Below are 13,768 nucleotides of genomic sequence, written 5' to 3' on the forward strand. Positions count from 1 at the left end.
GGCAATCTTGCTGAACTTTTTAAAAAGATGCAATAATTAGTCTGTAGATTATCCTGTGTTTTCTATGTAGAAAAGCAGAGTTTTTATAAATAGCAACTTAAAAATTTTTTTTCCAGTCCTTCTACTTCTTTTTTATTTTTTTGTGGTGCCAGTTAAGCCTCTGGAATGGGGTGGAAAGCCGTAGTAAGAATGAGTATCTGTATCTCGTTCCTGACTTTTAAAAACATGTTTCCAATTCCTCATCATTGAGTATATTAATCATTAAGCGATGATTCCTGTGAGGCTTTGGTAGAGTTAAGTTAGTTTGCTTTTATTCCAAGTTGATGAACAGCTTAGATCGTCACAGATACTGGATTTTTAGTAAATGCTTTTTCCACATCTACTGAGATAATCATGTTTTTCTGTTAATGTGTGAATAGATTTTTCAATATTAAGCCACCCTCGAATTTCCAGAGTAAACTCACTTCGTCCATATATTTCTGGTGCATTGCTGCATCCGTTTTGCTGATTTTTATGCATAATATTTAAACCTCTGTTCCTAAATGAGTTTATGCTATAACAGCCTAAGGGATGTTTACCTCCTTTTCCCCATCCATCCTCCCAGACCCAGACTTCTGAAGTCCTCAGGAGGAGCCTGAAGAGGACAGGGAGAGAATTTTAGAGATGGAGAATCATTAAAGAACCTGGCAATAGTATGATCCAATTTTTTAGAAAGATTCCTCTGAGGGCAGTGTGGAGGATGGAGTCGAAGGGTACGAGACTGGAGGTGGGGTGGTTGCTAAGGCCCAGTGGTCCCTGAGCTTGTCTATCAGAACCTCCCACAAAATACTGAACAGCAAGATTCCCGGGCGCCACCCATAACAACTGTCTAGACTCTGGCGGGAGCCCGGGAACCTGTGCTCTACATCACACTCCCCGGGTGGCTCATGTCAGCCAGGTCTGTGCACCCTGGAGTCTGATGACTGCAGCCTTCCTGGTGACAGGTGAGGTGGGCCTGCCCCAGTGCTGTGGCACTAATTTCCTCCAACTCGGCTCAGATAGGTTCTCTTTCAGGCACATTTTGTCATTCAAAGGTAAGAAGATAACATAAGAGAAATGTGTAAGATATTTAAGGGGCAGCATTCAGGATGAAATTCAGGCATCTGTTATTGGTCTTAATGTGCTCTGTGTTCCTTCCTAGCCCATCTTCTGAAGACAGCAGAGACCATGGCCGGGCACCAGAAATACAAGAAAGGGAATGTCCGAAAAAGAAATCAGATGGCAGTCAAGAGGACCTGGAATTCTGGAATAAGCCCTCTTTGTTTACTCCTGAATCTAGACTGGAAACGCTTAGACACGTGGAAAAACAACGGAGAGACCAAGAAAAGTTAAGGTATCCCATGTTTTCCTGTCGTTGGGAGTGATGGAATATATTTTCTTGCTTGTACATTATTTTGCCCATTATCTGTGTCAAATCTCCATTGGCCATCACACACAGACTTGGCTTTTCCTAATTTCAGCTCTTTGTTGAAGTATAGCTACTAACATTGATTAATGTCAAACTGCCATCTTTAGAATGTCCTGAATTACTGCCTTTTAAAGTAGAGTTTTGTTTGTATGTCTTTAGCTTTTTAACAACCTTAAGTGTATCAAATAATGTTACAGCCTGGGTAAGCGGTATTAGTTGTCCGGATCACTCTGTTCAGTGTGCTGTAGTCTACCCAGTCCAATGGGTCCCGGAGATATTTACCTCTTCTGGGTGCCCCTTGCTTGTCCTGGGTCATGGAGAATAATGTAATTTATGGAAACATGAACTTAATTGGATATGGAAACCCAGATAAGATGCAGAAAAAATGTTAGTGAATTTACATTTTAAAATAAAGTTAACTGGCACAAAATCTGTATTAAAAGGACAATAGAAGTCCAAGGCAAAGAATTGCCTACCGTTCTTTCATCTAAACAGACTTGTCCACCTGATCTTCTCGAGTTTGTCCATGTTTGCCTTTTTAGAGTTTTTATGCATTTTCAGTAGTGTTTTAAATAAATAGAATTTATTCTAGGTTTTTCTTTCATGTTATTCCATGAATCTTTTCTCTTTGCTCCGTACTTTTCCCTTCCGTCTTAATCCCTACCTGGTAATGAAAGTTAACAGTCTTGGGCTCATCCCACCAGAACTTGCCCCACTCTGTACGCAGTCATATTAATCCATTTCTGCCAATGGAGGATTGGGCGTCTTTTTTTAAAAACAAATATGGACATATGTTTTATATATTTGTTCTCGCTAAATCATCATCAACACTTTTCTATAACTTTCTAGACCAGTAGGTAAAGAGCGAACACATTTTTTTTTAATAGCTGCAAAACATTTCGTTGCGTGAATGTACCGTAATCAATCCAATCATCCCCCCATTGATGGACATTCACAACGGTTCCAGGGTTTTGCCACTGCGGATAATGCTGTGATAGACCTCCTTTTACGTAGATCCTTGTGAACTGGTATTTTTTGTTTCTATAAAATAGATTCTATTTGGCATTTTAAAAACTGTAATTTTAACTAAACTAGAAGCTGTATTCATAAATGGAGAATTGACAGTTAGCTGAGTAAATCATGTATAAAATAGACTCATTTAAATATTCATGGATATTTCATGAAAAGGAGCTTTTCCCCCCACTTGAATTATCTGGCAAATTGTCTTGGTCACGTTTTTGCTTTACAGACACAGATACAATCATACAGAAATCTGGCTCAGTTGTCAGTTCCCGGCAATGGACTTCATTGACAGTGAATTGTTGACATCTTCATAAATATCGGATTAATTTTTCTTAAACTGTTTCACAAAAATATTCATGGCTTTTATGTTGTCTTTGTTTATTTTCCCCTCCCCCCCGCCCCTTGTTTCCACTCACCTCCGATCTTAAGTGAAAAGAAGAAGAAAGTGAAAGCACCCAGGAGGCTGATCGCTGAAGACGGGAGAGCCCTGAACGTAAATGAGCCCAAGTGAGTGAGGCCCGGGGGCCTCAGAGCAGCGGGATGCGTGGTGGCGGTCATTACGGTGGTTCCGACTGCCGGTTTGCTCTGCAGAGAATGTGTCTGACTGCTCTTAACAAGCTCGATGAGCCTAAGAGAATGGCATTCTGTGCGTATTTGAAAGCAGAACATCTATTATGTTTTCAAGTGCATAATGTTATTATTTTTCATTTTCTTGACATCCCCAAAGTGATACTGGCATGTGGAAACATTAGTTATTTCTGCGTCCCCCGAAACTTTGGACCCTCTACAGTTTTCTGCCTGTGTCTCTTAATTTTTAAAGCTCTGCCATGAACAAGCTGGCTGAGGGTACAATCAGTTTCCTACTCATCTTCTTTAGACCCTGGAACACACCTACAGAACATTTGAGAGCTAAGGAAAGGAATGGAAATGAATACCTCAATGGGGCTGATGGGAGAGGAAAACTATGCAAACTGGAAATCTTCTGTGTAAGAGTGTCTGATCCACCCCAGCGGGCTGTTTAAAAATGTAAAGCTAGAAAGCAGGCAGAAAAGGCTTTTGTAGTCAAAATGCGGGGCAAAAAGGACTCAATCTTGGCTTCATTTCACTGCTTGAAACCCATCTTCTTTCATGATTTCATTTGCTGGGCCATTACCATGACCAAGGTGCTGTCTGAGTTGTTCCCCGGCACACTCACTTCATCTTCGCAGCCGTCCTGTGTGAGACACAGTGTTTCTTTCTCAGGGTCCAAACCCTGAGCCAGAGAGAGGTGACTGACTTGCCCCGGGTCCCACAGCTCATAGGCGGTGTGTCTGACTTGCTTAACAGCTTGTGAAGTAGTCTGTGTGTTTCACTGTCTCTTCTGCTCAGCCGAATAAAGAAGGAGGGAGGGAGGAGAGGGCACACACTCCCTGTTTTAAGGAAAATTCCCAGAAAGCACCAAACAACACTTTCCTTCACAGAACGAAATCACATGACCCCATTTGACCTCTCTGCAAGGGAGGCTGGAGAGCGTGTTCTTTATCCTGCATGGCCATGTTCCTCCTTAAAATCAAGCGTCCTGTTACTGTGGATAAAGGGGGAGCAGACAATGGGGAATGAGCATCAGCCTTGGCCATGGAAAACCTCTCTGAAATTACCTTTCAAGAGATATATGAAGGGAGACTTTACGTTGGTGGTTGGAAAATGGGGAAATAAGCAATCAAGGCAGTGGGACAGCACATACAGAAGCTCTCCGGGGGTGAGAGCAAGAATGCACGCAGCATTTGAGCAGCTGAGGACGTCCTGCGCGGCTGGATTGAGGAAAGCCATGAGAGTGCCTTCCCCAAGCACACGTCCTGCTGACAGCCAGATCTAGAGCTAATGTTGCATTTTTCCGAACAGTTTAGCCTCCATTCTTTAATATTGTTGGGTTGTGTATTTTACAGAATAATATAAGGGAAATACTCAAATAGGATCAACCAAGTAATTCTGAATAGGACATCAACAGTATGGAGGTTAATACCTAGGACTCAGCCTCAGGATTCAGTTCAAAGATGTGAGTTTGAGATCCTGCCTCCCTAGGCCCCCCTGACCTCTTTCCCAGCTACATCAACCCTCTGAACCTCTGTTTCTTCTTCTGTAAAGTGGAGGTGATAGATAATGGACAATATCTCAGCATTTCTGGGGGCAATGGAAAAATCACCAAGGAAAGGAGGAGAAAAAAGATGGCAAGGAAAAAAAAAAGACAAGACTGTTTAAAACTTAAGGAAGAGAATGGTGGTTGAGGGGAAGCAAATGCAACACATAATTCTCTGTGAATAATTCCGTGTTTTAGTTTGCTTCCAGCAAGCTCGAATGAAATGGAAAAGTAAACTTTAACCACCAGATGTCTCTATCTCTGCACCAGTGCTGATTTTTTAAATGTAGTTTAAGATTCTCCTATTTAAACAAGGTAAACAGAAATAATTTATGAATATGTTGTAGGTTTCTGTTGAAATTTTTTAACTAACAGATGCAGCTACCAAAATACATTTGTCATTGAAGATTATGATGTAGTTGTTATCAAATGTACTTTTGATAATGGAATGGGGTTATCTCTAAAGTTTTGCTAAAGACACCCTCTTTTTTTTTTTTTTTAATCCCCGCAATGGATTATCCTTCAGACTTGACTTCTCTTTGAAAGATGATGAAAAACGTCACCAGATCGTCCTGGACCTTGCTGTGTATAGGTAAAGGCATTCTATTATGTGCTTATTTAGCGGCATTTCTTTCTGTTTTCATTCTGAGTCCCAGTCTCTCGGGTTCTGAACATAAACAGTGGCTTCTTTATGGCCGGCAGCCACCTCTTCCCTCTTCCCAGGCCGCGTCCTGTGTCCTGACTGCTTTCTCTTCCACGTTCCCTGCCCCCCATCACCACATGCTGAGTAGAGCTCCCTCCTCCCTAACTCTCCACAGCCGTGACATTCACAGCCTCTGTCACCTTCCATTCATCCTTGTTGACATCATTTAAAGACACCCAGGCCATCTGCCTCACTCCTTGAAGAAGTTAGGCTCTGGCTCACATCCTGCCGATTTCAGAGTCCCCTCCCAGGACCTTTCTGCATCTCCAGCGCTTTCAGACCCACTGGTGCCTCCCTCTGCCTGTAACACTCTCATCCTGGGTGTCCCTGTGGCTTGTTGCCTGTCCCCTTCAGGCCTCTGTTCAGATGTCACTTCATTATAGGGCCTCTCTGCCCCACCATCCAGTATAACCAGTACCTACCCACGCCCCAGCCCTTCCTTCTACCTCTCCCTGACAAGCTCTAAACTTACTTGTATTTTAAAAAATTGTAGTCGAGGCAGAAACTTGTTCCTCCCTCTTTCCCTCTCCAGTACCTAGAACAGTGCCTGACCCCTGTTAGTCGCCCATCAAATACAGGAATGAGTGAAGGAGTGAATGAATACTGATTACAGGACCCGGTGAACATTTGCAGTCGTGAATTGTAACACAGGCATTTCTCTTTTCGAGGGATTTTATTCCGTGCTCTATCTTATTTCATCTCTCAGTCACCCTGTGAAACGGGTGAGTCACCCTGTGAAACTCACCCAAGGAGGGTGAGTCTTGTCAAAGTAAACAATGAACCCTTAGGCGTAGGTCCAAGTTTGTTTTTCTTAATTGTAATAAAATACACGTAACTTAAAATTCACTGTTTCAGCCATTTCCGTTGTACAGTTCAGTGGCATTTAGTAAATCTGCAGTGTTGTGCAGCTTTTTCCACTGTCTATGTCCAGGAAGTTTTCTCGCCCCAAATGGAAGCTTGAAGCCCATTAAGCAGCCCGTCCTCATTTCCCCCTTTGCCTGGCTGCCACTGGTCTGCCTTCTGTCTCCATGGATTTGCCATCCTAGGTGTTTCCTGTAAATGGAACCACGTGTGGCCTTTGCGTCTGGCTTCTTTCGCTTAGTGTAGTGTGTTCAGGGTTCATCCGTGTTGTAGCATGTGTCTGAATGCCTCTCCTTTCCATGGCTGAATAATATTCCGTTGAATGGATGGACCACCGTTTTGTTTCTCCATGCACCGGGGGTGGGCATGTGGGTCATTTCCACCTGCGGCTTTTGTGACCAGGGCCAGCTCTCAGTGTGTCCCGTCCTCTTCACACCCAGCCAGCCGCCTCGCCCATGCCACCCATCAGTCCTGCCCACGTCTGCCAGGTCGCCTGCCTTTAAGGAGCTTCTGGCTCTTCTCCCGCTGTTACCGTGGCCTCTGTTCCTCCAGCTCCCTGAGCTTCCCTTTCTGCTGCTGTTCAGTTAAACATTCCCTGTTTCATCCTCTTAAGTCCTTTCTATTTTTAGGCCTTATTCCTGGAGTTTAATGAATGTGTACCCGGTGGTCTTTGTCACTCGGTTGGCTACTTCACATTCAGTCCTCAAATGAAAACTTTCCTCATTACTTCGTGTATGTACATTTCAAGGAGTGATGCTCTGTCTCCTGTCCAGGTAGCGAAATCCTTCCATCCCCATGACCCTGTCCACACTATTACACTGAAATTCCTCATTATCTTCGTTGGCACATGGATGTATGTGTGAAAGTTCATTCACTCCTGTAGGCTTCCTGTTTCTACTCCTCCAATATCTAGAGAACGCCTACTGTGTGCCTGGCACTGGGAGACTATAACTGGCATGTTCTCAATGCAGTCCCTGCTCTCCTGTAGCTTACGGCCCAGTGTGGGTGACAGACACCTCACAGGCAGGCATCTAACAGGTAACTGCAGGGGAATAAGAGCCCTGTACAGGAAAGGGCTAGAGTTCAGGGTCAGAGAAGAATGGCGTGTATGGTCTGCTGGTCGGTGGTATAGGGGATGGTTAGGGAAAGAGAGAAAGCCGGTGACGTGAGCGCTGGAAATTGAAGGGTAACATGTAGTGAGCTCTGCAAAGAACTGATAGAAGATTGTTTTAGGTAGAAGAAACCAGCACATGCAAAGCCCTTGCAGGTAGAAGCAGGTGAACATTAGGTGGCCCTAAGCATGAAAAGGAATATGTAACCCATTGAAGTGGTAGATATTAAGCCTGAAGTGGCAGAAAACTTTAACTCTAATTTTTATTATTTTAATTCTTTATTAATTAGAACAATGCTTTACTAACACTAACTCTGTACTAGGCATTATGCATGTGTCTTCATAGCAGTCTTCGGGGGCGGGCACTGCGTGTAGCCTCCTTTTGCAGACGAGGAGACTGAGCTTACAGAGGTTAAAGAATGTGGTCCAAGGAAATAAAGCAGGAGGGAGGGTGGAGCCATTCCTCACAAGTCTGTGTGGCTGAAGCCTGAGCCTGTCACCCCTGTACTGTCCTACCCCCCTTATGTCTCTGATTTTTGAATCCACACTGCATTTTCAGATGTTCATAATCAATATTTTAACATGTATAAAAATACTTATTTGGCTGAACTTCTTAACGAGCCATGTGGAATCTAAACCTTCCATCTGCTCATGAAGTGGGGGAGAACAGTTGCTCCCACCCCACCCCACCCTGGGGTCGCTGCGCTAGTGGGGAGGCTGTGCCTGTAGGAGGACCTGCCCTCCAGGGGAGGAGAGGAGCCCGGCTCCCAGGAGAGCCGGCATCAGGGCAGCTGCCGAACAGCTGCAGGGGATCCAGAGCCGCCGAGGAAGCAGGGGCTGGTGGTTGCAGGCCTGAGCTTAGTGGACTCAGCATTCCTGGCTATTCAAGTCAGACTTAGGGACTTAAAATAAAATATTCATGAAAGACCATGACAAGCCGTTTTTCGCAAACCTTGGGCGCTTCAGGCAGCAGATAGTTTTGGTGAGGGGTAGTCAATGCCGTGTGCTTGTGGGTCTGAAGATGAAATTGCTAATATATTGAATTCCCTTTGGTCTGGGAATTAATTGAAGACGAATAGTTTCAGACTTGTTTCACATGGAAATTGTAAGCTCTCTTCGTTTCAAATGGTCCCCTAAGTGTGAATTTGTTTACGCATTTCTTTAAACTTAATGTTTTTGAAAATCATATGACGTGGCTGTTTAATTTTGAAGGTATATGGACACTTCCTTAATCGATGTTGATGTGCAGCCGACTTACGTGCGGGTAATGGTCAAAGGAAAGGTGGGTGTCACCCTGTAGGCTTTCTGTTTCAGACGCTCAGCCTTGCATTAAACTAGGTTGCCTCAGAAAAACTGAAGTAATTTTAAAATAGAAAAGAGAAGCCCGGTGAGAGTGCAGTTTTTTAGACACGTGATTCTGTACAACAGAAGTGGTGTTCAGCGGGAGTGCTTGCTGACCATCATGTGGCTTGATAAAATTAGTACTTTTAGCCTGCGTCTATTCCGTTAGTACTTTTTTCAAAGCTGATAAGATGGTCCTATATGGGTAGGCTGTGTTTGAAATTATGTTTAAATAATATAATGTTTAAATAATAATAAATAATGTTTAAATTTTAAATTGTCAATGATTTCATTCATAGCAACCGTAATTTTATCATTTTTGAAGTAGTACTTTTTGCTGATTCTGAGCATTCGTATGAGATAGCTTGAAGACGTTAATATGGAAATATGTTGATGTTTTATGACAAGTTTTATCTGTAAATCTGTTATCGGCCATGTTATCGTAATGGACCAATCACTATTTACGGGATTTATAAACTGTTCTTAGACTATTCGTTAAAATTGGTAAAACAGTTCATGCACATCAAGCATAGCCTGCATGTTATTTTTTTCTATGAAGTCTGAGCGCATTTCTTAAATGAATGGTGAATCTTAAGTTTGTGATGGAAATAGCTCTTAAAGTAACCCTCTCCTGCCATGTGCTCTCACTTGCGCTCCGTGACACGTCCTGTTTACCGTCAGCCGTTCCAGCTCGTCCTTCCTGCAGAAGTCAAACCTGACAGCAGCTCGGCTGCACGGTCCCAGACAACAGGGCACCTGGTCATCTGCATGCCCAAGGTGGGTGACACCATTCGCACCTGGTCATCTGCATGCCCAAGGTGGGTCACACCATTTGCATGGTCATCTGCATGCCCAAGGTGGGTCACGGCATTTCGATCAGTTTCAAGTCTGGATATGTTGGTTCCTGAAGGAACTTGATCAGGGCCAGTGATGACTTCTGACCAAGGTTCTTTTGGTTGAAGGTAGCCAGAAAAGCTCCTCACCCCAGCCCAGGGGCGTGGACCAGGACGTGGTGGGGCCTGCGCTGGGTGACCCACCCTGCAGATGGTTTCTACCTCCGCAGCCTCCTCCCCCCTCGCAGACCAGAGTTTGCGTGGAAGTTGGGGCGTGTAAATCACAGGTACCATCGAGCATGCCTGTCACATGGTGATCAGTACTTTCCTTACAAAGAGCTTTGAGAGGAGATGTCATAGGCCTTGGGGCTCTGAAAAAATGTGATTGAATTCCAAATGTTGAGCTTACAAGTGGTGTGACTTTGGGCAAGTTAGTAACCTAGTTCTGGGCCTCTATTTCCTAATATTGCCCTTAAGAAAGATAATACACGTAAAATTCATAGCATAGTGAGCACTGAGTACCAATATTATTATTATCATTTTTGTATTATTTTTATGATATGGATCAGAAAGTATTTTAACTAAAACTCCTTTTTGTCTTTTATTTGGGAGGAGAAGTAGTATATATGTACTTTTTTCAGTATTTTTTTGTGGGGGTGGGAGGTAATTCAGTTTTTTTTAAATTTATTTTTAATGGAGGTACTGGGGATATTGTGCTAGTTTCAGGCGTACAGCATAGTGATTCCATTTTTTTGCAGATTATATTCCATTTTAGGTTATTACAAGGTATTAAATATGATTCTCTGTGTTTTATAGTAAATCCCTATTGCTCATCTGCTTTATCTGTTGTATCTGTTTATCACATACTCCTAAGTTGTCCCTCTACCTCCCTCTTATGCTTAGTGAAATAAGTCAGACAGAAAAAGACAAATACCGTAGGATATCACGTATACAGAGAACCTAAAAAGTAACACCAGCGAATGCGTATACAAAACAGGATCAGAAGCACAGACACAGCAGAAGTACATATATGTTTTGTTTTCTATGGCTGACTTTGAAGACTGGTGGCATTCCCTCTGCTGACTTTAGACTCCTTGACTTTGATCTCAGAGTTGAATATCTGACACAGAAGCTGTTTAGAAGCCTGAACAGGCCTCACATAGATGACAGCCCTGAAAGAACATGAGGGAATCAAGCTTAGAAAAATTCATGTGTCTATAGGGAGCATTCGGCTTCCTAAATACAGGCTCTGTGAATGAGTTAGGATGTTTCCTGCTACAAGCTGCAGAAACCCCCTAGCAAGCTGGCTTTAACCATAAAGAAGTGTTTGAACTCTCGAAGCAAGAATCGGGAAGGTGGGGAGGGCCCAGCAGGGAGGGCCAGGGCCTTTCTGATATGTTAGCCTTGTCCTCAGGTCAGCTTCCTTCCTGACAGGAGCACTAGCAGCAGCTGGGGTGACTTGCCTTCTTGTTCTTACCACACAAAGATGGCAAGACGGAGAATCAGAGCAAGACACACAGAGAGGCCCTCCCCACCACCATGGGATCCAAGTTCGTCTGGACTGGTTTGGCCAGTTTAGCTGAAAGAGGCCATCAAGCCTTGATTACCTGAACCCTGGACAATGGAGCCAATCTCTGGCCAAAGAGATGATAGCAGTTTTTCAGTTTCTTTTATATTTGGTTACTATTATCCCATCCCATGAGCTAGGGGTAGAGTCACCTTTGCCCAAGTCACTCAGGTTTCAAAGGGGAAGGAAGCTAAGCCAGTCAAAATGGTTCTCTTTGTGAGGAAGAGAAGGAGGGTGGGACACACAGAGTAAAAACTTGATTAGCCGGTAAGGTTTCTATAGTGATTAATAATCCTTCATTTTCCTAAAGCCAGTTTTGTAACAGATTGATTATGGGTAATCAATTATGTATTTTCACTCTGAGGCAATAAAACAGCAAACACAATTTGTTGTCAAGCAATAAAACAACAAACACACTGTAAGAGTTGCATTGTCCTTGTTGACTGCAACAAATTACGGCAGTGCTTCTGTGCTAATTAGAATATCCTAGAGGGAAATCTAAGCAGTAACTCAATTACCACAGTGTTTTGATAGAGACATTTGAATGCCACTGTGATCAGCATTCTTTTCTTCTCCTTCTTCCTTCTTTCTTATTTCTTCTTTTTTTTTTTTTTAATTTCCAGTCTAACTGAAAAGCCAGATTAAATGGTAACTGCTGTTTCTAAAAGGAAATCAAGACATAAGGTTTGTGTACCTGTTACAGGCTGCTGGGCAGTGGATCAGGAGTCCTCTTCTGTCAATGCTTAGGAATCTTTTACGTAAATACAGCATTCTGTTTCCATTATCCTTTTTGTTTTTATATCTGTTTAAATTTTTCACATTAAATACACATGAAAAATATATATAAAAAAAAGCTTAGTAATGAAAAAGCATTTCAAAAGTGCTTACTTGAAGATAATTTGCATAGAGAGAATCAGAATGGTCCTTTTTTCCCTCAATAATAAACTGAATAAATTTTTTCCTTTGAGATACAGACTTTCTAAGATCTGAGACGGCTGTGTTACAGCAACATGGTGTTTAAGCTGTCTCTACCATTATCCCTTTAAAATCATTATTAAATTACTAACTGCTACTTCCTTCTATCATTCCTTTTCTATACCTCTATCATTATTCCTTCTAAAAAGTAGCTGCTAGTTAGTAAAATCAATCTTTGGAGAATAACTTCTTGCCCAGAATTGTTGTTTTTCATTCATGAGTTAGGTATGTGCAAGGGCTATAAAGCTCAAAGAACAAACACTTTTTCTGAGAAAATCATCAGAAGTTAAAAAATGGAATTCTGACTTCACTAATGCCTACTATTAAAAACATGTATTCCTGAAAATTAACATCTTCATGATTCCTGTTGATTGAAAGAGTGGAAGTACTGAAGTTTGATCCACTGAGTGGTTTTGTGTGTCTTGGCTTCTCCCTTGCTGTGGAGTTGTCCAGGTCTGCTGACATTACAGTAACTGAGGCATCTTCTTGGAATTTTAGGGCACATATTGTAAAAATCATGTAGACACTTAGGTATACTTTTGATGCATTCATCGAACGGTGCTGTCGGTATAGTAAGTGAGAAGTTAGTGCTTCAAGAAATATCAAATACAGTCCTTAGTAGTTTATGATACTTGGTTACTCTAAATTAAGGAAAATAAATCAAATTTGCTGTGTAGTTGTTCCTCGTAAAAAAAAAAAATACTTGTGAAGAGCTAACTTATTTGGTTTTGTCTGTGCTGTGATGATTCTGTTGCATTAATTTGCAAAAATTCAATGATGAACTTTGTATACATATTTCAAGGACACAAAATGTGTCACGGAATCCATAAAATGCTCAAATATTTCTTGTTAGACACTTGATTCAGCATTTTGCCATAGATGTCAGATTGTCAGTTTTCCCTTCCCTACCCCTGAACGAGGCTGGATCTGTCAGCTGGGTACTGATAAACAGGCACGTTCCATCAAGCCTGTTCCCTGTCACAGGGGGGCACAGCTGAGTAGTCTGCTGCTGCCGTGCCAGGGGGTTCTCCCAGCTCAGCAACGTAGCCCGAGAGGCTCTCAACTCGTGCTAGCCCTGCATCACCAGATGCTTCCCAGCGTCTGCCACCAGGGCTGTCATCCGTGGGCAATCCCTACCGTGCTGCCAGAATTCCTGTCTCCCTCTGCCATCTTTATCTGTTAACTTGTGGGTACCACGTCTCCCAGAGTACCGCCTCCTACTGTACCTCCTCCATCATGATTTCAAGGGCTGATGTCTTGGCTAGAAGTGGCGAGTGGGGTAGTGGATGGAGAGGTACCCTGGCTTTCTCAGAAAGTGGCATTCAGGAACAGGAGATCAACTGCCCGGGTAATAGAGGAGTAGGAAACATTCTGCATTTCATGAGGATTTCTCAGTCCTGCTCCACAGCTTAGTGGCCTTTCTCTCTTGCTTTCAGCGCTGCTTTATTCATTAGTCTCAGCTTTTGGAAGCAGGATCCAGAGTCTCATTCTCCAGCGCCTGCAGCGTTTTACTACATTAGATTTATCCAGCCAAGAAACATGGCCCCACAGGTGTCATCTTCTTCTTTGGAGACTCACTCTTCTTTGGAAAAGAGTTATTAATCATTTTTTCAACACAGCAGCCAGATGATCATTTTATAATATATGCAAATCAGACAAAGTCATGTTTTCTAGTCATTCAGAGTTAAAAGCAAATTCCCTGATAACCTCCTCCTGCCATTACCCTTTGACGTTATTTTCTAGCACTTTACCTTCTGATTATTCCAGCCACCTTGACCTCCTTGCTATTTC

At 42.7% G+C, this 13,768-nt stretch overlaps 1 protein-coding gene across 3 annotated transcripts in view; it reads left to right on the forward strand.

The window, feature by feature from the left end:
• The window catches only part of DNAAF11 (dynein axonemal assembly factor 11), a 56,631-nt gene that overhangs the window by 17,175 nt on the left and 25,688 nt on the right, over positions 1 to 13,768 (forward strand). For 2 of the 3 annotated variants that reach the window (XM_010988796.3, XM_064476834.1), the window contains exons 6-10: positions 1,181 to 1,372; positions 2,900 to 2,977; positions 5,113 to 5,178; positions 8,474 to 8,543; positions 9,284 to 9,379. In XM_010988796.3, the coding sequence (XP_010987098.2) occupies positions 1,181 to 1,372; positions 2,900 to 2,977; positions 5,113 to 5,178; positions 8,474 to 8,543; positions 9,284 to 9,379 (502 nt within the window). Of the gene's footprint in view, positions 1 to 1,180; positions 1,373 to 2,899; positions 2,978 to 5,112; positions 5,179 to 8,473; positions 8,544 to 9,283; positions 9,421 to 13,768 lie in introns of all 3 variants that reach the window. The other variant, XM_064476835.1, reaches the window with a different exon arrangement.

The sequence above is a fragment of the Camelus dromedarius genome, chromosome 20 (genome assembly GCF_036321535.1).
Source record: "Camelus dromedarius isolate mCamDro1 chromosome 20, mCamDro1.pat, whole genome shotgun sequence".
In the NCBI taxonomy this organism is placed as follows: domain Eukaryota; kingdom Metazoa; phylum Chordata; class Mammalia; order Artiodactyla; family Camelidae; genus Camelus; species Camelus dromedarius.